Below are 27,166 nucleotides of genomic sequence, written 5' to 3'. Positions count from 1 at the left end.
CCTCCATGAGAGGATAAGGAAACTGAGAGTTTTGGGAGAAGGACAGCCAGCACATTGAGTAAGCAAGAAAGGACTGAGGGAGACATCATGGAGCTTTTCCAGGTTAAAACAAATGCTCTTCAAGAGTGATGTTCCTCTGTGTCTTACCTTCCCGAATGGCTGTAAAGGGCACTCCCTCCTCTGCCTCCAGCTTGATCACTTTCAGTGCCACCAACTGGCTGTTGATCCTGTCAGGTCACAGTAGAAGGTCACATGAAGCATCTCAGTGCTTGGCATGATAACATTACAGTGTCCCAAGCAAACACCCAAGCAAAATTTCTAGGGCTTGCTGACCCACTCAGGCCAAGCTAAGAAGGGAATTACAAACCTCCTCCATCTTGTGTTCATCAGCAGTGAGCTGGGAGCCAGCCCACCTGGCTAGAGAAACACTGTGCTGCTGTCCAGGTATTGCTAAAGCATGGCTTTGAGCAGTGGTCCCACTCCACCTCTCACAGCTTTCCTGCCCTTGTGTGATGGCAGCATGACTTCACCCTGAATTTTTCAATCATGTGGAGATCTCTCACTTCAAGGAAAACTTTTGCTCCCTCCCTGGTTCAGCCAGACAATCTCCTGGCACACTGCTGTGGACCAAAGTGTCTTTGTGGAGCCTCCATGGCTGTAGTGGAGTAGTTCCCTGAAAAGTTGGGATGGGGCTTTGCAAATATCCTGGTTAAAGGCAAAACTGGACTTTTGATTGGCCTTTATCTCCCATAAGAGGTGTTCTCCGCAAGCACTGGGAAGGCAATAATGCTCACCTGCTGATCCCCTTGTACACAGTTGCACAGGATCCTTCACACAGCTTCTCTAGGTGTACATAGGACGTGGCAGCTCCAAACGGGATGGCTTGTCTCTGCTTCATCAAGAAATTGGTATGTGCTTTAGATTGCTGGGTAGAACAAGAAGCTACTAGCAGGTCATTCAGTAATTAAGTACTGATTCATGGCTGTAATAACTATAGGATAAAGTATCTCCTGTCTGGCTCTGTGGATGCTACACCTCACCCATTTGAACCTCTTCACAACATCCTGCTCCTGGAAAGAATCAGTGTAAATCCAAGGTCTCTGTGTCCTGTACCTCCAGCTCTGGAGGGTGCAGAGCTGCAGGGGCTGCAGAGAGGGTAGAGAAAGGGATGCTCTGGTTACATCTGACAGCTGGCATAGGAAAAGGGGACAAACTGTGTCACTGGCAAACTACCATTCTACTTACGAGTTTCTTTTCTTTCTCTTTGACTGCAGTGGCTTTGAGCAATGCACATCATTTTCATCTCTCTCTCTACCAGTCACAGATCTCCAGTACTGTCTGTAAGGGGACCAACCTTCTGTGTGTTCCTGTGTTAGTAAATGGTAGTGCTCACTCAGAACACACAAAGATAAAGCTGCCTTAACTGCAGAGGATACTTCTGCAAGTATCATTCTAAATGCATGTTATTCCCCCTTACCCTTAATTTATTTGTCTCTAAATAACCTGTTAGGGCAGGGGCCAAAAACCAAATGCAGAAGTGAAATTTCAGGACGTTTACATTTATGTATTCTTCTCCCCCTTTATCCCTCACCCCTCACCTCCTTCCTCACCTCTGTATAACTTACATAGCCAGTTAATTTGGCCCATACCACATAACAGTGCTATACACTACACAACTATAAAAAAGGTATCAATGAATGGCAAGCAGGCTGCAAGCTCCTCCTGAGCAGCTATATTGAATGGATGATAATTTGACAACACAGTGTTTGCCATCTGTGGCATGCTGCCTCCTCCAGAACTGCAGGTTGTGGGCTGCCTCCCTGTTTTACAATCCCTCATTGGTATAGAACTTGCTGGAGTGCAATCTTCTCTCCCTGCTCATCACATCAAAGGCATTTATTGTCATCTAAGGTACAGATTCCTCTTTTAGTAGCTTCACAGGCCTGGAGCTTCAAAGTTTGATGCTGTCTGGTTAGAAGCAAATGTGATAGCTTTGCACTCCCACAAGTGGAAACACCCAGCCTTAGCCTACCTCAATGCAAAAGTGTCACATTGTGATATTAAATACCTGTGCTGTAGTCACTGCTTCCATGTGCTGAAGGCCTTGGATTTGTTGGGAGCCCCTTCTCTCGGAACAGCAGCTGCAGCATCCTGGTCTGACAGCACTTACACACAGCACGTCTCCCATGTTGTCCCATTTAAATTAAACTGTATCTCTTTTTTTCTCCTTTGCTCCTCCTCGTCCCTCTGTGTCTGTAACAGCTCATATGACTTGCATGAGGTCTCTGCCTCAAGCAGTCTTGTGATTTCTGCAGTTTTTCTTTGAAAGTCCAAATGTACCCGTGGAGTAGCTCCACTGATTCCAGTTCTTTTGGCACATGCCCTCCAAAAACAGCCAACATTTTTCATACTTGAAAATGGAGAATTAATAAATCCAAACTTTCTGCTTATACACATTTTTTTCAGTTAAGCAACTCTCCGTGTAGTAAGTTGGATAATAAAGGGATAGTTTTCACACAGGAACAGGCCTTGACTTCCCTCCCTGCCTATAGCAGTTCTAGGCTTCAGACTTTAGCCCCTAGGCTCTCAGCTGAGCTTTCTAAGCAGTGTGGCTGAGCTGTGCTTTCTGCAGGAGCTGCATATTGGCTGTGCTTGTTTTGGCATTTACATCAGCATAGGGACCTGTCTGTCCTTGTTGGATTATATATCTAAGGGATGCGATGAGTTGTAGCTGATAGAAAAGAGTCTTGTCCATATGTCAGAACAACCAGAGCAAACTGATTAATCCTGTCCACCACAGATTTCATCAATTATGTACCGAGCAGGGAACACACAGTGGATTTACCCTGGAAGTGCACAGACAAAAGTCCCCTTCTTTCAGTCCTGCATGAGCAGAACTCACTGTGCGGCTTCCTAGGACTAACACTCAACCCACACAGAGAAAATGCTGACAAGGGCTGAAGGAGCAGACATCATCCTGTGGTATTTTTATGCTGACCCATTAGGTCCTTCAGTTTTCATTTGAATGCACCATGTGAAATCTTCCCTTCGCTTCACTGTTTTGAAGTCTAAGAATAACACTCTTTCCTTGAGCAAAAGGATTTCTTTAAAGCAAAAATGTCCTGGGAAGGCAGGGACAATTTCTGTGTCTTGTTGCAACCAAACCACCCAGCCTTTGCATGGCAAGAAGGAGCTAACATACCTGGAAGGCTTGATTTCCTTCACATGACTTTCTTTTGCACTCCCATTAGCCATAATTTGCTAAATAGCTATCATCATGGACTTTTGTCTTCTCATTATTTTCCAAATATTCTTTGAGCCATCAGAAAACAGCAGCAATTTAGTATGCTATCCAGGCATGAGAAAGGTCGTCTGGATGCAACGCACTCAGTAACAAACTGGTTAGGTAGTCTTTTATTCTGGAAAACAGTTTTTAGTGTTATGACCAAATAATACTTGCATTTTAAAAGAATGGAAAGATAAATGCACAAAAAGTAGACAATATAAAATATACATGTAAATTCATATGAAGATTGTAAATTTTAATCTTGTGTACTTTTTGTGTCAGGGAGTAGAGGGGAAATACTGTTAAAAAGAGAAGTAATCCAACTTCTCCCAGGTAGCCAGAGCTGATAAATGAAGAAAGCATGGTTTCAGCTGGTGGTTGTTGTTATTCAAAAAAATATGGAGTAATCATTCTAGTTAGTGGAGGAAACACTCTAATATAAATGTTTATAAGCTATCCTTAGAAAATGCAAGAATTTATAAAGGAGAGCCTATACCTGTCTTTGGAACCATGGTTTTTAAATGAAAGCTTCAGGCAATGTAAGAAATAGTCAGCTAAGAGGTGACATTAAAAGTACATTTTACAAAACTTGTTTAAATAGAAACACATGTACATACCCATACTGGGATGTGTATATACACACACACACGCTCACACACACATATAGTGTGTATATACACATCTGTGTATGTATATATATATAGTGTGCATATATAGGTGTGTATATATACTGCATGTATATATCCATAGAGGTGTATTCCTATAGATGTGTGCATATATAGATAGATAGATATTTTGTATACATATACATATAGGTGTACGTACATATTGTGTGTATATACACATATTGGTGTATTTATGTCTACGTATTTTAAATGTATTCTGTGAAATCTGTGCATATAGAAAAACACACATAGACGTGTGTGCATGACTCGTACAAACACGTGCACACACCTGCACGCACTTCCACCCGTGGCATCACATCTCTTTAGACCAGGCTGGTCCTGAGGGGAAGCTCTACATTCGCCCCTGAGGAAGCTGTGGCGCAGGCCCGCTCCCGGTTAGAGCAGTAGCTGACGGGAGGGTTTGCGGAGCAGGAAGGGCCGGGCGGCCGCTGCCGCTCTCACCGATCCCGCGTGGGCCGTGGCCCGGCTCTTTATTCGAGCCTCGCCTATTTCCTTATCACGGCCACGTGTCGCTCCCGTCTCAGCCTGTTTTGTCCCGGGCAGGGACCCGTCGGCGCTCGCGCGGCGTTGGCCCCGCCCCCTGCGGCCCCGCGTGAGTCAGCCGGGCGGCGCGAGGGGCCGGCGGGCAGCGCGCGGCTGAGGGCGGTGCGGCGGCAACAGGTGCGGGGCGCGCGGGGCTGCGCGGGACGGGGCCGCCGCGCCTGAGGGGAGCCGCGCTCTGCGCGCCTCCTGCGGGAGGGACGGGAGCGCCGGGCGGCACCGGCGACGCGGGACAGGCCGTGCGCCGCCCCCGGCTGCGCCTGGGGACTCGGGGAGAGGCTGAAGAGCAGCTGAGCTGTGACAGACCCTGGGTGTCCGTCTCTAACCGCGCTGTGATGGGCTGGTACGGCAGAGATATCGAGGTGTATTTCTGTAGGGTGTGAAAGGTCTCCTCCCTCTTGGTGGAAAGAGACCCCCGCACTGTAACTGACATGCCCTTCATCTCCTTCCACTTGCGTTTAAAAGTCCTGTCCCTTTGCCTGACTTGCTTGCTTAGGGGTAAATGCAGTTTCAGCTTTTGGAGTGTATTGAGTGATGGTCCTACTGTGGCTGCAGTATCCTGTACAGGTGACATACCGTGCTGTGACTGTCACAGACCTCTTCTTCCAGAACGAAAATATTTTGGTGAGGCACCGGGGAGCAACCGGAGTGGTCGTAGATGATCTGTAGTTAATCACAGCTGTTGTAGAGCAGCAGCTTATGTAAACTAGCTGTACTTACCATCTTCAGTTTCTGTGTTCAGAAGAGGAAGCACCTGAGAATGTGCTAAATTAAGGTGTAATTTCAAAAGAAAAAGAGGCAGAAGGACATTCAGAATTTTTTGAGTCTCATATGAGTCTGGTAAATTTTAACTATTAATTGCATTCTGTAGCAGATAATTCTGTGTTGGATTTTTTTTCCCCGACTTCTTTACTGCTGTATTTTGCTACCATCCTGCATTCACTGGAACTGGCATTGACAGCTTTGAGCCCTCATCTGAAGGGATCGCTACTGTCTTTCAGTAGCCAGTTGTTTTGTTTTGTTCTGAGCAGGTCTTAATCATACAGTGTTAAAAGCAGTGGTTAGTGCTGACCAAAACACAAGCGCTTCTTGAGCTGGTCGCGCATTGAATGTAAGCCACAGTTAGCGCCAGTAAATGATGTGTGTAGACCGGACTGGTGTTGACAACTCTGTTTTGAATGAGGAAGCTTGGAGATTACCTCTTCAGAACCTGAGTAGGTGATTCTGTGTAACAAACATGCAGTCTTGGTCCTGCAAGTTATTGCTAAATACGATGCAACAAATGTATTAAAAATGTGTTTGGGAATACGTAAGTAAACACGTATGAAAGCTGTAGAATTATTTGCAGTGTTTATTGACACAGCAGGTAAATAAGCACATGAGGCTCATGGGAGTTCTAGTGTTTCTGAAAGTCAGGGGCATACCAGCTGTTGCTGTTCAGCGTTGAATGTAAGGTTGCCTTCATACCTGTGGTGCTCACTTAAAAACGGTCAGCAAAGAGCACAGTCCATGATAATGAGAGTAATGTTTGCTCCACTTCATTCCCAGTCATGGCAGTTGTTACAGTGTGGTGGTGTTCGATTTCTGGAGAATTAGCCTTTAACTCTGTAAGTGGAGAGTGTGACATCAGTGTCATGCCAGTGACCATCTGTCTGTAGCACAAATCCACTTCATATTTGGCACTCCTTGCTGCTTTCCTCTTGGGCATCGAAACAAAAATGTAGACGGTAAAAGTATGGGCATAGCAGTGAAGATGCTGGTATCACACTGAGCTTCCATGCAGGAGTGTTGTTTTGTGCTTGACCGTTCATCTCCATGAATGCTAAATCTAACAACAGTTCAGGTAGTGGTAGTGGAAAGGAAATAATGTATATGTAATGTGAGAATAAGCAAGGAAAATTACATATTTCTGTTGGGAGGAAGAAACTTTATATTACAATTATTTTACTTAGTTTGTAGCTGTAGCAAAGCAACTTGTATTTTGCATTAACTATGAAATGGGAATAATGTTGTGCTGTCCCAGGAGTGAATGAAAACTTGAACTGAATTTGAAAGTTATTTCAGAATGTCTTAAAGATGTTTCATCTATGGAAAGAAAACAGTTTGACTCTTGTTTTCCCTTATATGCATAAATGCTTGGTAATGCAACCCTAAGTGTTAGCTTCTGTAAAGAAAAGAAAATCTATCACTGCCATCATATTGTGCTCTCATATTGCGTTTCTAGTTTGCTGCTGTTGTGGCTTTGTTACTTAATAATTATGTAAATAGTTTTTCAATTTGGCTTTGAAGGGAGATCTTGCATAACAGCTAATCAGATGCCTGGCTTTAACTTTGTTTTGTTACAATCAGAAGGTTTTATGACAATTACACTAAATTTTTTTGCAGTCGAGGCTCATGAAAATAAAAAGAAATTCTTTGAGTCCTTAAAAAAGTCCATAAATTCTAGAAGTCAGGAATTCTAAGCCTCAGTTCCTTAACCTCAAATAACTATATGCAATGTAAGTGGTATATTTGTAGATACTTCAGTTACTCTATGAAAGCTTTCATCTCTTTGATTCACTGATCCACTGGATCTTTTTATTTGAAACTAGAGTCTTTCACAAAGGAAGACTGAATTGTAGGGTTAGGTGGTTTTGAGTAGGCTAAAGAAAACCCTAAATGGACTTACTCTGAGCAAGAACACCTCAGGAAGTTAATGTTCCAAAAATGCACTTCCATTTTCCTTTGATGTTTCATCAATACCTCTGCTACTGAAGCATTTCATGACAGTTCCCTTATATTTGTGAGACTTCCTTTGTTAATATTTTAAAAGTTAACTTTTACAACTGTAAGTGGTTTTTTCCTTTTGTAGTTGAGGAAGGAGAGACTGTCTGGGTGACAAGTGCGCCTTCGTGTTCCTAGAAAGTATGCTCTGGTTTTTGGGGTGTTTTTTTTAGAGCAGGGTGTACATGACTTACCACAATACTACGTTATCAAATCTTTACCTTTTTGAGGTCCGTTCTTTGCCAGCTCTGAAGCCCAAATCACTCTTTTTAGTGTCCTGTATCTGAGAGACTGGAATTGTTTGGTATGCTGTGTTGTTTCTATTTGTGAAGGTCTCTTTGGTAATTCATTATTCAGAGCACTCCAGTGAAAGTGTTGGAGGTTTTGTTAGTTATTTTAATTATTTATCAACTTGATGATTACTGTTTCCAAGTGTGCATTGAAACTTCTGTATGAGAGTTACAGGTCTGTGTATATTGTCTCTTGTATTTAAGACTGGCCATATTTGTTTCTGTATGCAAAAGCTTCAGACTACTTATTCTGGGTGTTAAGACTTGTACTAACTAATTTATTTTCTGATTTTGTTACAGTGGATATCAGACAGCAACTATCATAAAGCAACAGGTCTAAAGCATTTATATATGAAACTTTGTTTTAATAAATATGATTATACACATGCATTAATGTTACTAAAATTTGTAATACTTCATCTGGTAATGCAGTAGATCGAGAGAAATCACAATTCTTTTAATATTACGGAAAACAGCCCATCAGATCATAAGAAACAAAGATTAACTGTAGCTTTGTTTTATTCCAAGAAAAGTGATACAACGGTATCCTCATGAGGATGGAAAGGTGTGAGGGTGAACTTGCAAAATTCAAAATCTGAAAGGATGAAATTGTAGCTAGAGCAGCCACTTTTTTTTTCCTTGCCTTCCATGGTTGTCTTTTATCCCCATAGGCACTCTGCCACCAGTTTGCATGAAGAAATGTTTTGAACTCGGCTTTCTGCATTTCTGCCCAGGCAGAATTGCACCTTCTGATGGTGTTGTGTGCTTTGGTTCAGGAATGCAGTTACAAATTCAGCTCCTGATCATTTTCTGCTCGTGCAAATCTGTTCATCTTAAATTTAGTCAAGTATTGAATTCTGTCTTATGACTGAAAATGAATCAATTTGATGTTTCTTGAGTGGTATAATGAGAATTGTATAGAGAGATTGATGTAAATTTCTGCCCTTGAACAAGGTTTTGTTCATTCTATCCTTACAATAGACCCATTGTGAGATGAGTACGTAGGACAAGTCTGGCTGTTTAGCTTGTGTCTGCCAACTCAGTGTGAGTGAACTAAATATAAATACTTGAACCATCCTAGCAGTGTGGAAGTATTTATTTATTTAATGAAGGAGCTAAACCTTAGGGGGGGCGGGGGGGGGGGGGTTGGGGTTTGTTGTTGTTACTGTTTTATGTTACTTGTGATTAAATAGCTGGTTTTTATGTTTTTTAGTTTGTGAAAATTGTATTGTTCCTTTTGAAAGAGGAACAATTTGGTGGTGATGGAGTGCTGCCACTGACAGATGGACTCGCAGGAAAGAAGGTGAGAATGAGCAGCTAGGTGAAACCACAGACGCTATCTGAAATAGGCCAGCTCATGATCATCCTGGAAAATTAAGTGATATCAGCATAGTCTTTATGTAACTTGTACTGAAACTTACACTAAAGGGAAGATTATTAATTTAGCTTCAGTTGTGTCTGGAACAGAAAAGTTGCTACAACAGCAACTTCTTTTTTAAGCTGATTGTTGTAACTTGTGGAGCCATAGCCATAGGCTACAAACTTGAAAGTAACATTCTCAAGTGAACAGTAAATCCTGTCTGGTACCTGCACCTGTGAATTTTGGTTGTGGATCAGTAGCCTGCACTAGTCTGTTCTTCCACTGCTTTCTTGCACTGAGATACTTGATAGAGGTCAAACGTTTTTGTAACAAATCCTGTTATGTGAATGTCCGAATTTGTTTTACGCTGTTTCCCGAAGTCCCGTTAAATGGATAAAAGTGCAAATATCAGGCTTTGACCTAGTTTTCATGCAGAGTATGCTGATGAAAACTCTCAGTGTTATCATTTTGTGTTCTTTGGAGTGTTTTGCCTGTCTGTGTAAAATCTGTATTTTTATCTTAGGTGAAATGTCCTTATACTGATACTGAATTTTTAAGCCTTTTTTTTTCTTTCTTTGTGTATATATTACTATGTATATGTATATATCCTATGTATTTGAAATGTGAGATGGACTCTGCATTTTAATTCTGTATTTGCTTTTTGGAATAAACTATTTACCTGAATTTTAGAAGAGTTCTAGACTGTCACCTTTTAGAATTTCTTTTTTCTTTTTTTTTCTTTCTGTTTTGTAGAAAAATAAAGGTATTTGGGATAGGCACAGGAGCTAAGAGATAATTTAATTTCTTAGCTAGTCTTAACTTGAATGTTTCAGAGGCAGGTTGCATAAAGATGTTGTTCATCCTGTGCACCTCAGGTAACAAAATGTGTTGTTTAGCAAATTCACAGTCTTCAGGAATAAGGCTACTTGCATAGGTTTGCCTGCAGTGTGGTGTATCAGAATAGCTTTTTCTGGGTTTGGTACAGGTTTGGAGTACGTTTTATTTCTTGTGCCTTTTCTTCTAGACATAGACTATCATTCCATCAAAGCTTTTCTTGCTGTTTTAATATATTTAATTTCACAAGTTCATGCCAAGCTGCAAGAACTGATTTGTGCAGGGAGTCAGTGACTTGGCTGTTGTCAAGTAAGGAGCTAAACCCACTTTTTTCTTTCTGGGTAGGTAACAGTCTAGTCTATATACAGTTTTAAGGAAATCTAATCATGACTATTAATTTAGCTTTAAATGCTGCCACTCTATATTGATACTTAAAATAGCTTTTTGTATTTAAATCAAGGGATTCTTGATTTAATGACAAATTCTTAAAACTGGGGGCTTGTAAAAATTCTGAGGAATTTCTTTGTGTTGAGTTGTAGAAGTTGCTGACCGAGCATTCAAACCACAGTGTGTTGGAGTGTTAAACTAGTTTTGGCTAGTTCCAGTCACTCCAGCAAGCCCTGATACTTGCATACTATTTCAGGATATTTTTGCTTCGTGGTTCAGTTGATTTGAATGACTGGCTCATTTGAATCTGAGAAACTCATTAAGAATTAGCAGAAGGAAAAAAACCCTAAACAATCAAAACCTCATTTTTATCTCTAGAGGTAGAAATAAAAGAATATAAAGGATGAGCTCTTACAGGTGTATTAATGTTTTAAACACACTATTAATGGGAGCAATCCGTACATGGTAAAGTACAAATGAGAAAAAAGCTAATGGTTTCAAATAGAAGACACTTGCTTTTTCATTTAAATAGCATTTAATTTACAGTTTGATAATATTAATTTAAATATGTTGGCTTGAAAGTAAAACTAATGTCTGAACTACTAAGCCTTTCCTACATAGGCGTTACTGAGCCACAGAAACTTCATCCTCATGGTGTTCCAATTTCCTCCAATCTTTGTAGCTCAGAAGAGGCAGAAGGAGCCAAAGAGAGAGGCCTGGTCTATGTTTGGAAGGCTGGTTCCTGCTCTGTTACTCCAGAAAGGCTTCCAGGCCTCAGTGGAAAGACAGTGTTACAGGCAGCCCTTGGAATCCATCATGGGTTACTTCTAACAGAAGGTAATAAACACCTTAATTGTAATGATCTGGGGCAATAACAATCTTCAGATATTGTCAAGTTTTCTTCTTTTAGAAGTGATGCTAGATCTGTGTTTGGAAAGATGAGCTCTGTACTTTGTGTTCCTCATACACATTTGTATGTCCTTAATATGTTCTTGAATTAGCAAGGACCAACCAATACACTTATCTCACTTGACTTGAGTATAGTAGAATTTTTAGCAGAAAAGCATTGCTTATTTTAATAGTGCATGCATGCACAGGGTAACATTAACATGAGGTGTAGAACTTGACAGCAACAATTGCAGAGAGCAACTAGCAGCCTTCTTATATCAATAGCCATGGTTTTGTTGAGCCTGGAGTAAGCTAGGAATTCATATCTATGTGTCTGAAGCATTCTTCAAATTTTTGTGTTGGTTTAACAACTGGTTTTACACTCAGACTAGGATTTGTTTTTCTTTTTATCCCCTTCCCAGGTGGAGCGGTCTACAGTTTTGGAAAACTGCCCTGGAGATCAGGACCTGAGGAGTCATGTGTTAACACTCCTATCTTAGAAAACACTTTGCTTGGACATCGTATTATTACAGTGGCAGCCGGCAGCTTCCATAATGGAGCCGTGACAGAGAGCGGTGTGGTGTACATGTGGGGGGACAATTCTGCTGGCCAGTGTGCAGTTGCTAATCAGCCGTGTGTGCCAGAGCCTCAACTCGTCAGTATCTGTGATTCTGAAACCAGCCCTCTGTTGTCAGTAAGGATTTTGCAATTGGCATGTGGAGAGGAACACACGCTGGCACTATCGCTGAGCAGAGAGATATGGGCCTGGGGGAGTGGCTGCCAGCTGGGTCTCATAACAACAACTTTCCCAGTGACAAAGCCACAGAAGGTAGAGCACCTGGCAGGACGTGTTGTGCTCCAGATTGCTTGCGGAGCCTACCACAGCCTGGCTCTGGTACAATGTCTCCCTGTGCAGGAAATGAAGCCTATCCCAGAGAGATGCAATCACTGCAGTCAGCCTCTCATTACCATGACGGACAAGGAAGATCATGTAATCATTTCAGATAGTCACTGCTGCCCACTGGGCGTAGCACTGTCTGCTAACCAACCAGAAACCCACGTTTTCTGTCCGTCGTCGGACACCCCTGAAGGCAAAAGTGTAACAGCTGGCCAAAGTGAAGACTGTCAGAAACCACTTGTGGAACAACATAGGCTTATTGGTTTAGAATCCGATGGACCAAGTGGCCTTACCAGCAGCGATGGACAGGAAGATAGTGGAATTTCTAGTTCAGGAAATACTCTGTTCTCTGACAAAAAAGAAGTGAAAGAGTACTTAATTGGTTTGTCAGATCATTCATTAAATGAGAGCCTGAATAAAAACATCTGTACAGAACCTGAGCAGGTTGGTACCTAATCACTAGCTCATAATTTGCTATAACTTCTGTTGCATGTGTGACAACATTACTCTTTTTACAAATGAAAAACCTACTTTAATGTAGCTATGGTGTTTTTATCGTTTCCAAGTGGGTTTTTTTCACTGTGGTGGTTCTCAACTTTTAAGTGGAAGATTTTTTTTTTTGTCCTCCATCATTGTTCAACTGTGAGCCTTCATTGTGGGCACCCTTGACAGTACTTTAGTCTCTCCTCTTCATGGTCTGCAGTACCAGAACCACGTAAGCCAATTTCCGTGCTCTTTCCTTATGCATGGGTTTCCATTTGTGGGGGGCAGTAAGATTCCATGAATCTTACTCCTGATTTACCTTTAAGGTAAAGGTTTAATTTCTGTACCTGGAACAAATCCCTCACAAATCCGTCTAAGTTCTCAATCAGTTAAAAATTCTGGATTGCAAATTGCTAAAAGGTTTGACCAAAAGGTTTCTAGTGGTAATAAAGTAGGCATGGCATAAACTCATAAAAAGGGATGGGAGATGTATAAGTACTACTCTGTGTGGTGTGGAGAATGATTGAACAACACTGTTTTGATGCTATAGCAGAACAGTCCAGTACTCATCTCTTAGTAAGCATCAGAAAATGCTTGACATGAAGGTTCAAGAGCTGTTTGTGACTCCCTGATGAAATACCATTTTCTGGTTTTTAGAGAGAAAAAAAAGGGAAATGTAATTATGGGCAAAGGGAAGAAGATAGAACCCAAAAATTACTAGACAAAAAACTAATCCAGAATCTTGCAGTGCAGTCTGGTGGTCCTTATCTAACTACTGTCCTGTGAGGAAGCCTGCTGCTCTGTGGCCTAATTTGCAAAATTGACAGTGGAATTCTGAAAACTTCTTTTGTCCTTTACAGTGTTATGCAGACATAAATTTATTTATTTTTTTAGTAGTTGCAGTAAGACATTCTCCACAGTGGTTCAGGGAAATAAATTTCACAGTACCTAATAAATAGTTGATTTTTGTTATTGCCTCTGATGGCAACAAAACCGCCATAGTTTTAAAATCTGTCCAGTAACTTGGTAGTTCAGCAAGTTATGCTTTCTTACTCTGAGGAAAACTTAGAGAAATAAATGTTGTGTAAATACATTTGCTCTTTCTTTTGCTTTTTGCTAATACAAATGCGTTCTAGCAGTTGTGGGCTCCTCAGACCTCTTGCAAGAACTCCAGCATAGGGAAATGACTGAAACATAGCTTCATGCTCCCTTTCTCAACTCCTTGTTCCTGGAATATTTCCAGAGCACTGTTTTCCTTGTGCAGTGTCAGGAATGAAGACTGGAATTGATTCACTGAATCTTCCGCAGCTGACTATCCATGTGAAGAGCAGAGATGAGGTCTAATGAAGTGTTTCAGCATTAGTAAAATCCTTCATTTTTCACTGCTTTCCTACACAAATGAAGTTTTCTTTAGTGTATTGCTAGGCATGCCTTTTAGAAATAGGATGAAGTAAATAGAACCAATCCCAATTCTTTAACCTAAGCTTTAAAGAAGCTTAAAGAAGTCAAAGATTGTTTTTATTTTGACAGAATAAAATGAGCTGTAATTCCTGTATTAATACCATTTCCCACTTTGTATTAGATGGGGAAATGGGACTTCGCTGTCTTTGTTTTAATGTTCAAACTATTTGTCATATTCGGTGGGTCAGCTGATTGCTATTACGGATAGTGGTGTGCTAGGACTAATAATTGCCTTCAGTCAGTTTGTCCCTACTGTGACTTGATTATTAACTAAGCCTTATATGGAGACAACAATGGTGTGAGAGAACACAACCCAGACTGGTTTTAAGATAGGGCTTGCAAAATGAATCCATGAATTGCTGTTTTCCTTTTACCATATTGAAGAGAGAACTTGTCTCTCTGAAAGTAGAGCATGCTCACTGATGCACTTTCATTGGTGTCAAAGAAGTTGGTAATAAGCTTAAAATTATATCTCTTTTTATATTTGTTTGCAAAGATCCTTTTTTTTTTTGGTATTTAGAAACCCCAGACCTGCAGTCTTTTACGGGTGAGCTACAAGAGATGCCACAAAGCCCAGTCCATTTAGAAATGGTGCTTGGTCCTACTTTAAAAAAAATGATTCAGAGCAATAGATGTACACTGAGGCATAAAAAACATATATGAATTATATACAGTTAAAATACATATATAATTTACAATAAACATTTATAATAAACATTATATGGTGTTCAGTCCAGCCCATGGTTTGAATAGTGAATGTGTATTCATCATCCTGCTGTTCTGTGCTGTCTGCTCTGATAGTTTCCAATTTTCCTTTGGTTTTAGCCATCTCAAGAGGAACAACTCGGTGCTTGTATCCCTGGCCCTCCGGGTAGCAGCACATCCGCCTTGAACAGCCTGGTGGCCTCCTGTGCCTCAGCAGTTGGGGTGAGAGTTGCTGCCACGTACGAGGCTGGAGCCCTGTCCCTGAAGAAAGTCATGAACTTCTATGGCACATCTTCGAGTGAGCCAGGATCTCAGTCGGGCAGCAGATCCCCAGGGCCTGAAGCTCTGAAAGACAGTCGAGAAGAGCAGGTCAGACTGGAATCCATGCAGGGGAAGAAGAGTTCCAGTTTAGTAGATATTAGAGAAGAGGAATCTGAAGGAGGGAGTCGAAGGCTTTCCCTGCCTGGCTTGTTGTCACAAGGTAAAAAAGCATGTTGGGGAAAAAACACTGGAAAACTTATAATAATGTGGAGGTTTGTAAGTCCACAATACCCCAAACATTTAATAAACACAAATCTAATGCTGTATCAAAGGTCTTTATGAATTCTAAACTATATCTTAGGACTTGAAAGCAGTGGAGAGAGTTCAGGCTAGCAGATACTGCATGCTAAGAAAACCAAAAGCAGGGTGGGTTTACAAATGGTCTTTCTTGTTAAATTAAGGTAAAGTGAGCACATTGGAGGAGTCCTATTGCCAAATGATGCTAAGGTATCTTTCATGTTGGTTGTGTAGAAGATAAAAATCTGTGTGGTCTGTAATTCACACTGCACTGAGCTGCTTTTGAGCCAGGGACCTGTAAGTATTCCAATTCCCACTGCTTAACTTCAAAGTTAATGACCTTCTTCCCTCACAGATTTTAATATTGTTAATTGCTCTGAACATGTATGTGGTTTAGTTCTGTATTGATCTTGCATTTGAGAGGAATTTTAGGAATTATTGGAATCTTCAAGGTTTTATTGTCTTATAAAAGACTTTCTTTATAGTTTGTTTTGGTTCATTTGCTTCATTATAACTGCATAGTTCTCGTATGTCTGCTATCCTTTAGCAGCTGGTAAAAACTACTTGACATCTGTCTATTTTTAGCACCTATGTTACTTTTTCGTATTCGTAACCTATTGTCTTACCTGTCAACCTTTGTTCCCAGGCTTGAATTAAAACTGCTTTAAGAAGTTTTGGTCACTTACTATCAAGTGGTGCTGTTACTGTGTAACACACAATCTGAGTGATACATTTACCAAAATGCTTAGCAATTTTTCTAATTCTTGGCCTCTGTTCAGTTTCCCCAAGGCTCTTACGGAAGGTAGGACGGGCAAAAATGAGGACTGTGGCTCTGACTCCAACCTACAGTGGTGAAGCTGATGCTCTTCTGCCCTCTCTAAGAACAGAGGTGTGGAGCTGGGGGAAAGGGAAGGAAGGACAGCTAGGGCATGGTGATGTTCTGCCAAGGTGAGATTTCTTTGGCAAATGTTTTTTTTTTATTCACTGGATTGCTAGAAAATTTTGAGTATTGAACTGTCTCAAATTCTCAAATTTCAACATCTACCATGCATTATGTTCTTGTTCTTTTAAGCGTTGTGACATATGTTTTTTCAAACAACATGTTTTATGCTGTATTATTACCAAGCATCAATCAATTATGACTTTTCCCTTTGTAATCAGTAACAGTTTTGATGATATTTTGACTTTGTCCAAATTAGGGTGAGGTCTATCATCAATTTTTGCCTTTCCTGACCATTTTGACTAAGCTAGTTTATTGCAAGAAGACTCTATGTATCTTTGTTTTTTCTAATTTGTTTTAGGGAAGAAAATAAAACTTTGAGTGTTTTTGCATTAAGAGTACCTCTGATAATATTTTTTCTTTTTCCTGCCTTCTACCCCTCTTCCCTTGCCTTATGGGTTCTGGGGATTGACAGGCTTCAGCCACTGTGTGTGAAAAGCCTTGATGGTAAGGAAGTGATTCACCTCTCCGCTGGTGGCCATCATTCGTTAGCACTCACTGCCAAATCCCAGGTACAAGTGTTCATTAACATTTATTGTTTATCTCTGACATAATTATCATGTTTGGTCTTTTCTAGTTTTTTGTTTCTCTTGCTTCTAAACTTTTGTTCCCATTTGTGGGAGGCATCATGGAAGTAGTGTGGAATCCAAGTCCTATTTCTGCCCAAGTTCTGCATGTACCATCAAGATGTTTAAAGATTGCTGTGACTTGATTTGGTGCATTCCATTTCTGAATGTGAGAAGACAATCTGGGAATGTAGGAAGACAGTGAAAATTGAGGAAATGCTTCTTGACACACAAATCCTATCTCCTTGACTTCTGTGTGTTTGCACACTTGATGTGTTGTGCTACCACAGTTCACTATGTTTCCATGTATGTAAATATATATTCTGATGTTTAGCACTGCTTCTTACAGGTGTATTCCTGGGGCAGTAATATCTCCGGCCAGCTTGGTCACTTGAACTCCCCAACAACAGTCCCTCGCCTCTCAAAGGTACTTTGTTTTCTGTGTTTTTCTTCTTTCAGTTTAAGGTCTCTTCTTGTACAAGTGAGTGCAGAGTAATTTCTGAGAATGACCTGTTCATGGATCTGTGTGCTATTTAGTAATAGAGCCCTTGATTTTCTTTGGCTTGTGCTGTGAAATGATCTTTAGATGAGCTTGTGAAAATCTACCCAAGAAGTCCTTCACACAGACTTCTGCTGGTTTTTGACCACAGTGATGTTCTAGAAGTGAGAAATGTGACTGGTTGTATCTTCTTATCAGATTTCACTTTGCCTTATATTTGGTTTCTCCGATATTGATGTTGCAGTGCTGAAACTTCCAAATACTTCGTAACTCTGTTTTTATTCTAAACAGTTGTTTCTAGCGTTTTTAGTTTGGCCGGACCACGACCACATTTGTTGTTTCCGTATTTCCAGAGCTTTGCAGAGTCTTGGCAGTGGGTTTTCTCTTTGTTTTGAACTTTTCATCACATTGAGTGAATAGGAAAATAACAATTTTTGGGTTAGACCACAGCCTTTCCCATGTTTTCTTGTGCTCGTCTTAATAGAGAACTAGCTGCACAGTTTTTCTGCTTAGGCCTTATGCAAATTAATGTACAGCAGATTAACTGTCTCCCAAGTTTATATAGATTTCGTGGTTAAATGTAGAGGGGAGAATAGTGTTCCAACTTTAATCAAGCTCACTTGATGCCCATTCAAAAGTAAAACTGATTTGTAACTGAAAGGCAAAAAAATCAGCCATTAGAAAGAAAACTGAAAGACTTTTCAATATATGTGCAAGGAGTTTATTTGTTACGAGACACTGAAGTTGAAAATTTGACCAGTTATTGCAATAGATCATCTAGGCAGGTGTATTATGTACATGTGTGACTAGAAGAGTTAAGTACTTTTCTCTCTTTCCAGCTTTGGGTGATGATTTTTAATGTCTTCCTTCCTCCCAAATTTTAGGTGTGCGGTGATGGTGTTTGGACTACAGCAGCAGGACTAGATTATTCCCTCTTCTTAGCAGATGAGAAAGACTTCCAACCTGGATTATATTACAGTGGCCAGGAGACATCAAGAGAAAACAATATGAATGAAAATAGCTGTGCTAAGAGTCCAGCTTTGTTACTAGCCTGTAGTAAGGTGAGTGTTACTTCCTTTAAGTCAATACAGATCATACTGGTGCTCTTCGGAAATAGCACAGTGCTGATGGCTTGATGAGCTTTAAGGTTGTCAAGCCACATTATTGGTTCCTAGTAGTCACATGAGGAGTACAGTGGGTGGAGGGCAGAGAGGAGGCCCAATTAGTATTGTTCTCTCTCCTGCCTGTTTCTTGGCCTTCCCTTCTGTTTGAGGGACAGGGAGGTATTTCGAGTGTGTTTAATCCATTTCCTTCCATGTGTGCATGCTGCAGAAATGTGCTCTTTTATTGTGCTCTGTTTGACCATAGTCTTTGTGTTCAGTCTTCACTGCTATCACTCTTCAGTTTCTTGTTGTCTCTCAACTGAGGCCACTGGCTGCTCTGTTCTGTGACTCCATTGCAATATTAGGCCTCCTGTTTGTGACTGGGCAGAAGATCCCTGTGAGTTCTGCGCCATCTGCTTCCCTACCCCTCCCTTTCACATGAGTGTAAAGGGGGATCTGAGCAAAAACATGCATTTGATGTTAATGGGAGACAGGAGGTGCCCCTGCACAATTTTTTTCATGAAGTTGAATCTTACATGTGCCTTGAGGTTGGCATGAGGTAGGAGCGTGTACTGTGACTGCATGTCCTCTTCCAAGTTGTTTGTGTATGGTTTCAGACCAACATGAGTTTAAGGTAACAAAAGGGAAATGGTGAGGGTAGAAGAGAGTGTGTCTGCCTTAGCTCCTCTGGGTATCACTGCATTGAGCAGAATAGTTGGGGAAGTGTTTTGAGGAGAGACAGAGATTTAGACCCTGGGTCTGTGTCTGTGCATGCAGACACACACACACCTGTATTCCTTCTGTAAGATTGTTGCTAGCCATTCCCTTCTCTTTAAAGGTGACTGGTAGGCTCTTGCATATGAGAATTGGCCTGTGGGTTGCTTGTTGAACAACTTTGGCTCAGTGTTTCAAGGGAACCCTTTATTTAGCAACCAAGGAAATAAAAGTAGAGCTCAAACTCTGAATTACTCTGTGGCATTGCATGTGAACCAAAATTAATGAGGAGCCACAGTGCATCAGTGGCACTTGTGCACACCTTAGGGAAGAATTTTGCTTTGAAGTACTGTGGGAAGCAAATACCTACTGTTAGTAATATTGCAGTATCAATAAGCTGGACTCTTACCAATAAATAGACATATTCCTGGTCCAGAAGGGACCTGTTCAGATCAGTCATAATTGTAATAAAGGCTTGTTCTTCTCTCTTCGTATTTAATAGGAGAAGTAGCTGATGTAATGATGCTATTTAATAACATTGTTGATATAAGCATATTGCAGTTCTAGAAGTGACTGAATGTGGTGGGCTGTTAAGCCCGTGATTCTGTATATTCACCTTGTTCCCTCCTTAGCCTTGGCCACTCCCTCGGTTACTCCCTATTTGCTTCTGTACCCCAACCCCACCCAGGGACCGCCCCTGGGCCCCTGGCAAAACCACCCTGCACTCAGACCACGCTGTCTCTCTACCTCTGAACATCGTGGGGGCAAGATGTGATTAAAGCCATCTCAATCCCTCACGAGAGACCCTTCTCTACCTCCTTTACCACCAGTGTGTTGTAATGCTGCTGGCTGCCAGAGCCACATTGTGGGGCTGTCCGAAATGGACTCCGGGATGTGGTTGATCACATGGCCCTAGGAAACCCTCGCTGAGCTTTCAGGCCACAGCAGCCTGCTAGGCAGAGTCCAGTGGTTACAACAAGTGGTGCACCAACGTGAGGCAATATGTGCCCTAAGGTCACTATCTCTTAAACATGGAATGGTTGCATGAGCCGCCTTAAAAGGTGGTCTGCTCATTGTCTTTAGGCTCTGTCAGAATCAGGAAAATGAACAGCAGTGGCTATAAATGTATCTTCAACTTTTGTCATTCTTGCATTAAGCCAGTATTGAATGGGTTGTTTGTAACTGAAGGTAATTAATACTATCACTTAGTGCTCTTAAAAATACGCGTTATTTGCATTACTCTATTTTTAAATTGGAGTGTAAAAAGAAAAATATTAAAGCTGCTGTTTTTTCTTTTCTCTTTTTCATCTTTCAGGTAGGGTACATAAGCAATGTGATAGCTGGTGGTGACAACTGTCTGGCCTTAGTAGACAAAAACGTAATGGGATATATTGCCAGTTTGCATGAGTTGGCTGCTACTGAGAGAAGGTTTTATTTCAAACTGAGCGAGATCAAATCTCAGGTCCTTAGACCTCTTTTAGGTTTAGGTAAGACCTTCTTTTAATGTTTTCCTTGATATTGTTTCCCCGAAGTTCCACAACAAATTTCTGTTATGCAGAATTTATAAGTAATATTTTGTCAAGATAAATCGGAAGTCTTGCTTTCTCCTCTGTTTGGATGAGGAGGTGAAGGACAGTTGCATTTAGACAGTGTACATTCTGTTACTATTTGCACTTTCCTGATGGTTTCACCCGAAATACCTTCGTTATGTGCACTGTGTTTAGTCTAAAACTGTTGAATTTCTGATTCTGAATAATGTAGCCATGAGGTGAAAGTGCTGATAAAACATCTAAACAGCACCATGTTGTGATTCTCTCTGTTAATGGGTGCTGCTCTTTCATAAGGTAAGCTAAATTGCTTTCTGGTCTGTTACAGATAATTTGGGCAATGCAAATACAATCCAGTTGTTGCAGGAAATGGCAAGCAGGTTCAGCAAGCTGTGCTATCTCATTGGTCAACATGGAGCTTCTTTAAGTAGCTTTCTTCATGGAGTAAAAGAAGCCAGGAGCTTGGCCATCCTGAAGCATTCCAGTCTCTTTTTGGATAGTTACACTGAGCAAGTATCCAATTCCCTCTCATCTTGAGTCTCTGCAGGCTTAATCTACTGACTGCAACAAGCCCTGAGTTAAGGGAAAGTAGGTCATAAGGAAAGCTATGTAACTGTTGTATTGTTGTGATTTAGAAATATATGGAGAGTTTTACACAAACAAATACATTTTGTAGTGAGATGTATCTCCAGGTCTTCACCAGTGGAGCACATGGACAGCATCAGCTTCCCTTGTGTAAAACTCTGGGTACAGACTCTTCTTTGGTTGCTGCCTATAAGCCTAAATATTTATTACTTATTAAGAATCTTGTAGTATAATGTGATAGAATTACCTAGGCTGCTAATTAAAGCTACCTTTGGGGGTTTATTGTGGTTACAAAATGCTTTTTCAATAGTCATTAACTAAAGGTTGTCTTCCAGAAGGAAATTCTTCTGTCCTCGTATCTGCTAAACAGCTGTCATTGCACCTGTCACCCAAAAGCTGGAGCTGCTTTAGTACTCAGAATTAAGTCTCAATTTTCCTGGTTATTGTTTTTATTGGCTTAATGCTTTTGGGAGAGAAGGTCTATGCAGTCAACCTGTTTTCTGTCTTTCCCCTCAGTAACTTGTAGTTTCTGGACAATTTTATTTAAATATGACAGAAGTCTCATCATACTTAATACCTACAGGTTTTTGTGAAAAATGGCTTAACAGAGAGTCTAAAAATGTCATATCTGAATGTAGCCTTGGTTACCAGATATCTGAAAATATCTAAGGAAACAAAATTTCAAGATTATCAACTTCAGTAGTTATCACTTTTGTTATGCAGGAGCATTTTGAATGGACAACTAGTTGCAGTTTCTTTGAACACAAGCACAACAAATAACATTTTTCCTGGGTCAGTGATGAACTTATGCTGTATCACCCTAAAAGAAGCTTTCATCTCTGTTTATCATATAGATTGTTCATAATTCTAAATATGTATTTTCTCATTTTCTTACTTAGTCTTCAACTCGAATTTTTCTTGTAACCTGAATTTTCAGAATTGGTTCTCATTACTCAGAATAGAAAGTTTTAATTTCTTCTGCCTCAAAGACTGAAATATCTAATCTCTATGCTCATTACTGCTTGTCTTCTGCTCTGCTCTTTTGCTCCCTAATGCCTGCATGTTTTTGTGTAATGCCATGAGCATCTCTCAAGGATCAGTCAGGCAACATAAGTATAATCTGTTAAATGGGCTGAGCAGAGACCTCTTCCCTTAGAGAAAGGTGTTGGGTTTTTTTTCTGTTTTCTTTTTTTTTTTTAATGGTGATAGGGAGAAGTCAGAGGTAGAATGTTGAATAGCAGGAAAAGAGAAAATTCCTATCTTGAAATTTCCATCTTAACTATAATTAGAAGCTAGCAGTACTAAGTGGTTGGAACAGGTGGTTTATTCTGTACATGCCCAAATCAGAGAGAAACAAAAATAACATTAATGTAAGCCCTCTGCATTGTGCTAATGGCAGCAGAAATGTGGACTAGTGATGCATGTTCAGTGTTCCATGTGGAAGGTGAATGCCAGGTGTTCAGTAACACTGTTGGTCAAGTACTATAAAACTTGTATAGTAAAAGATATTACAGATGTCATTATAAACTGTTGGACATTACAACAGTTGCTACTTTCAGGGATGTTTTCATTTTGTAACTGAAGATCTCTTTCTTCCCTATATTAGGTATTGTACTTCAGTAACAAACTTCCTCGTAATGGGAGGATTTATGCTCCTTGCAAAGCCAGCAATGTAAGCAAACCTTTACCATTTTTTGGACATTTTTATCAATTAACAAAGAACTGTAAATAATGGAGTTTGTATGTGTGTAGTAATGACCATGCAGAGACTTGGTCTCAGCATACTTGAGTACACTAATTCCTTTTCCTTCAGATGAAGAGAAAGTTACCTTAACTGTGATAAAAATTAAGGTTAAAATGCTGCTGAGTTCAGTTACTTCATCTTGAAGGTGGAGAAAGGAGGAAAAAAGCTTGTTACTGGAAATTCCTTCAAAGAAATAGAGAGTTCAGATAATTATTTTTTTGAAAACTTTAGTTAAATGAGGTTAAATATTTATCATTATTCAGTGTTAGTATTTATTCTTTCAAATGTTGCTGTCAAGAAAATACAGAAGAGAATTAGCTACAGTAGATAACGTGAATTCACTTTCATTTGAATTCTTTAAGTTTATGGAAGTGCTTTAAAATGATGCAAAAATAACATTTCTGCAAGTGCATCTTCTCTGCCTGTCAAGGTTTCTTTGCTCTATTTCATGCATAGATGCTGTAAATGGGAGGAAGGAATTGTATCTTAAGGCCTGAGACAGCACACTTGAGGTTTCTAGATCATAAAGCTTTTTTCTCATTTCAGTAGTATTTTTGTCTAGGAAATAAAGTAATGACGCTGGCTCTCTCACCCTAGTGCTTTGAAGAAGTTGTTGCACTGAGGGTAATTTTTAATTTGTCTGTGGAATTGCTGCCTTTCCTTCCAAAATTACAAATTCTGTAATCTGGGAGTAATTCCGTTAACATTTATGGACCACTTTGAATGCAGTGTAAACGATGATACTGGAAGTTCTTGGAAATGCACGTACCTAGGACGAAGAATATTCTGCACTCGAGGACCAGTGCCAAAGTCTAAATACAGAATCTCCCTGCAGAGAGGCACTGAGAATCTTTTTTCATTGGTCAGGATTTTTAGGGTGACTTAGAGGAAATCTTGGTTCAAGTACAAGCTTGTTTATAATTCATTCTGAAATTGCCCATGCTGAATTCATCACATCAGTTGTCACTGTTGGGTGTCACAGCTTCTCCTACTGCAACTGGGGTCTCACTAGGTGAATAACACTTCAGGGAAGAGATGATGTGCAAGTTTTGTCCTGTTCCTTGCAAAGGGAAGTTAAGAATATCTACTGCTAATAATGAACTTCCCCCCACTCCTTCCCTGAGGGATACTGTCTTTAGTAAATGGTTAATGGTGTCAGTCCATCTTTTATGGATGTTCAGCAGCATGAATGCATTAGGTATAGTCCTGACTTTAAAAAAGTGCTAGCTTCAATGGAAGTCTCCATAGTTGGCAGGTTTTTGAGCATGTCCTCTAAAAGAGTAGACAGGTTGTACTGAGTGTTGTTTGTTATTGTTTGGTGCTTTTCAACTGAGAAACTTCCATATGAGGATCTCAAAATTAAAAATAGCAAGCTGTCCAGGGCCATAAATTTAAAATTGGGAAAAACAGTCTTCTCTCTTCTTTATTCCTAAGGCTTGTTCAATAACAGACTTCTTAAATATCATTAGCAGAGCAGGACAAGGTACAGTATTTTGTGTGAGATAACATCTCAGTAACCATGTAGTGTTCTTAGGGAGCCTTCTGTGACCTCTGATCTGTTTTGCTGTCCCTGGGGCCTGCTCTCTCAGCTTCACCTGATTCTTGCAGCTTGTGGTTTAAATGCTTCCCAGCTGGATGTGTTTCAATGCATGTGTCATATGTGCCAGCACCAGTGAGCACACACATATGGCGAAGGAGAGGGAAAAATAGGTGTGCTTTCCTTTTAATGAAGAAATCCTGGATTTGTGTGCTAATGTACTGTCTTCAGAATCATTTCCCTCTTCTTCTCTGAACTAGATTAGTTCTCCCTCTTGGAAATCAGACTGAGGATTGAACAGATTTCCTGCCTTTCTCTGAGGTAGGATGTAATTTTTGTAGTTAGGGGAAGAACTGGTCTGTTGCCTTGAACAACAGGAGGGGGAAGAAATTATTTCAGTATATTTAGGGAAGTGCATTAGAGCAAAGCTAAGATTCTTTCAGGCCTTCTTGTATAAATCAACAGTGTTAGAAACTTATTACTTCAAAAGCAGTGGGGAAGTCTTTCTACCTGTTTGTTCTTTACTAATCAAGTGGTAAAGAGGAAAAAGGCGATTGGTTACACTCCAAGTGAGCAACATAGTCAATTTTCTTCAGCCAGTTTGATGACTGAGCATATGAAATTAGAAGTAAAAAACAACTCTTGTGTTGCAGTTTTAGCTACATGTCTTTACTGCTGTACTTTCTCAAACGGCATTGTGAATAGATGAATAAGCAGCATGCATTTGCCCTTATAATTTGTATTGGTTTATGATAATCCAAAAAATTATCTGGGCTCATTTACATAAAACATCACTGATGTCTGTGTTTTTTCTTCTCTTGTCCCTCTGTTTCCCCATGGTCCCATCATTTAGAGACTTCTTGAGTAAAAACCAGGAGCTGTTACAGAAACTGTCTGAGAAGAATGAGGAAAACCTCCAGCTAGTGGAAGTTTTGAATGCTCTGTTTTTCATGCCATTTGGACGACTTCATAATTATGCCAGAACTTTGTTAAAGCTTGCCACATGTTTTGAAGTGGTAGGATGGCTTTTTTATCTATAGTTCAATAAATACACACATGAAACTTAAATCTTGGAAGTAACTGTGTGAAGCAAATGCCAGGTAATTAGAAACAGCTTATTCCTCAGAGGAGCTACCTCAAACTTGTATTTGCTGCAGGGAAGATAAAAAGATCTTGTAGATTTATTTGCACAATCTTACACCACCTGCACAGAGCACATGACACGTAGAAACTTGTTACCCTGCCAGAGCTTGTTTGTGTGCCTCAGTGCTTAATTGCAGATATATTGTTTTGATGTTTGCCTGTTGCTTTTCAGTTTCATCTGGCATCGTTGCTGTAGCTAACCCTTGCTGTAATACTCTACTAAAAACACTACATATATATTAGGTAGACTTTTACCACCCATTTAGATGTATATAATTGCTTTGTTTTGAGATAAAAGATGACTAAACAGGAATGGTAACTGCTTGTACATTTAGCCCAATATAGTAATTTAGAATATTGTTCCGGCAATTAGGAGCACTACTTCTAGTACAGCTTGTTAAGCTGCAAGAAGGTAGATCATGTAATTGTGTATTAATCATTCTCCTTGTAACATTCAGAGACTTTCTCGTGATTTTTAAAAACTCTCAGCACATGAACAGAACATGTCACCAAGAAAATAACTCTGTCTGCTTTGTTTAGTACCCAGACCAACTGTCATGCACTTAGTGCTGATTTAATAAAGCGAGCAGTTGTATTGCAGCTTGGTTGGTGGTGTTGGTACAGGCATTCAGAAACGCCCTCAGCTCTGTCTCACCTTGTGCCCTACAGGCATCTCCAGAATACCAGAAGCTGCAGGATTCTAGTTCATGTTACGAGAGCCTTGCTGTCCATCTTAGCAGAAAAATTAAAGAAGCAGAATACACCCTTGGCTTCTGGAAGACCTTTCCTGGGAAAATGACGGTATAGTGACGACTGCCAGTCCATTAGCAGCTTGAATCTATTGCTCTTAGTGCCTGTGTCTATTACTAATGCTGCTGTCCCAGTTGCACTTGCTATTTTTTCCACTTGGTGTTGCTGTAGTACTCTTTACTTTAGAAAGGTTGGGCCTTTACTGTGAAAGACTAAAGCACCGACCTTACATCACAATCAGTGAGAAGTGAGATTGTGTCATTTTGCTTTTGACCCCTCCTGTAGGATTCCTTGCGGAAGCCGGAGCGGCGTTTGATCTGTGAGAGCAGCAATCGGGGGTTGTCTCTGCAGCATGCAGGAAGGTTCTCTGTGAACTGGTTCATCCTCTTCAACGATGCTCTGGTGCACGCTCAGGTAAGCCAGCTTGGAGCCAGGAACAAAACCTTTTCTCTGCTTCAAACAACATTACTTATTTTTCATACAGTGAAGTTTTTGCAGTGTAAAAATAAATCTGAAATTATGTGCCTTTTTAACATTTGATTACATTGCCCTGTGGCCGGCATGGTTTCTGTTGGCTGTTTCTTGGATCAGGGTGGTAGAAAGAGTCCCTAATGCTCAATTTTTCCTTGTCCTCAAAGAAAGGGAAAAAAGAAACCATTTAAAAAAAAAAAACAGGGCAGGATTAATGGATCAGTAACCACTGATGTTTCCCTTCTCCTTTCCTACAGTTCTCAACACACCATATTTTTCCCTTGTCCACACTGTGGGTAGAAGCTCTTTCAGAAGAAGCTGGTAACGTGTGAGTATTCTTGTGATGCTGAAATAGTCTAATATTTTGG

The 27,166-nt window shown here is 40.4% G+C and overlaps 2 protein-coding genes across 14 annotated transcripts in view; one reads left to right on the top strand and one right to left on the bottom strand.

Annotated features, from left to right (window-relative positions):
* CDK15 (cyclin dependent kinase 15) overlaps positions 1-2,269 on the bottom strand; it is a 44,166-nt gene extending 41,897 nt beyond the window's left edge. For 3 of the 8 annotated variants that reach the window (XR_004241352.1, XR_004241353.1, XM_032115090.1), the window contains exons 1-3: positions 2,069-2,258; positions 795-892; positions 148-227 (exon numbers count right to left, since the gene is read on the bottom strand). Coding sequence is in view for 6 of the 8 variants with exons in the window: in XM_032115090.1 (XP_031970981.1) it covers positions 148-227; positions 795-892; positions 2,069-2,188 (298 nt within the window). In the remaining 2 variants the exon portion in view is untranslated. Of the gene's footprint in view, positions 1-147; positions 228-794; positions 893-1,040; positions 1,191-2,068 lie in introns of all 8 variants that reach the window. The other 5 variants (XM_032115095.1, XM_032115094.1, XM_032115092.1 and 2 more) reach the window with 5 other exon arrangements.
* A 2,276-nt stretch (positions 2,270-4,545) lies between these two features.
* ALS2 (alsin Rho guanine nucleotide exchange factor ALS2) overlaps positions 4,546-27,166 on the top strand; it is a 37,658-nt gene continuing 15,037 nt past the window's right edge. For 3 of the 6 annotated variants that reach the window (XM_032115072.1, XM_032115073.1, XM_032115070.1), the window contains exons 1-16: positions 4,546-4,632; positions 8,779-8,868; positions 10,829-10,983; positions 11,457-12,376; positions 14,702-15,062; positions 15,919-16,087; positions 16,555-16,651; positions 17,055-17,132; positions 18,089-18,265; positions 20,337-20,508; positions 20,897-21,077; positions 22,760-22,825; positions 25,288-25,450; positions 26,247-26,378; positions 26,613-26,741; positions 27,056-27,126. In XM_032115072.1, the coding sequence (XP_031970963.1) occupies positions 8,849-8,868; positions 10,829-10,983; positions 11,457-12,376; positions 14,702-15,062; positions 15,919-16,087; positions 16,555-16,651; positions 17,055-17,132; positions 18,089-18,265; positions 20,337-20,508; positions 20,897-21,077; positions 22,760-22,825; positions 25,288-25,450; positions 26,247-26,378; positions 26,613-26,741; positions 27,056-27,126 (2,891 nt within the window). In that variant the 5' untranslated portion in view covers positions 4,546-4,632; positions 8,779-8,848. Of the gene's footprint in view, positions 4,633-4,717; positions 4,856-8,778; positions 8,869-10,828; positions 10,984-11,456; positions 12,377-14,701; positions 15,063-15,918; positions 16,088-16,554; positions 16,652-17,054; positions 17,133-18,088; positions 18,266-20,336; positions 20,509-20,896; positions 21,078-22,759; positions 22,826-25,287; positions 25,451-26,246; positions 26,379-26,612; positions 26,742-27,055; positions 27,127-27,166 lie in introns of those variants that run through there. The other 3 variants (XM_032115071.1, XM_032115074.1, XM_032115075.1) reach the window with 3 other exon arrangements.

Source organism: Corvus moneduloides, chromosome 7, assembly GCF_009650955.1.
Source record: "Corvus moneduloides isolate bCorMon1 chromosome 7, bCorMon1.pri, whole genome shotgun sequence".
NCBI classification, from domain to species: Eukaryota; Metazoa; Chordata; class Aves; order Passeriformes; family Corvidae; genus Corvus; species Corvus moneduloides.
This window is presented reverse-complemented; position numbering and strand designations above follow the sequence as displayed.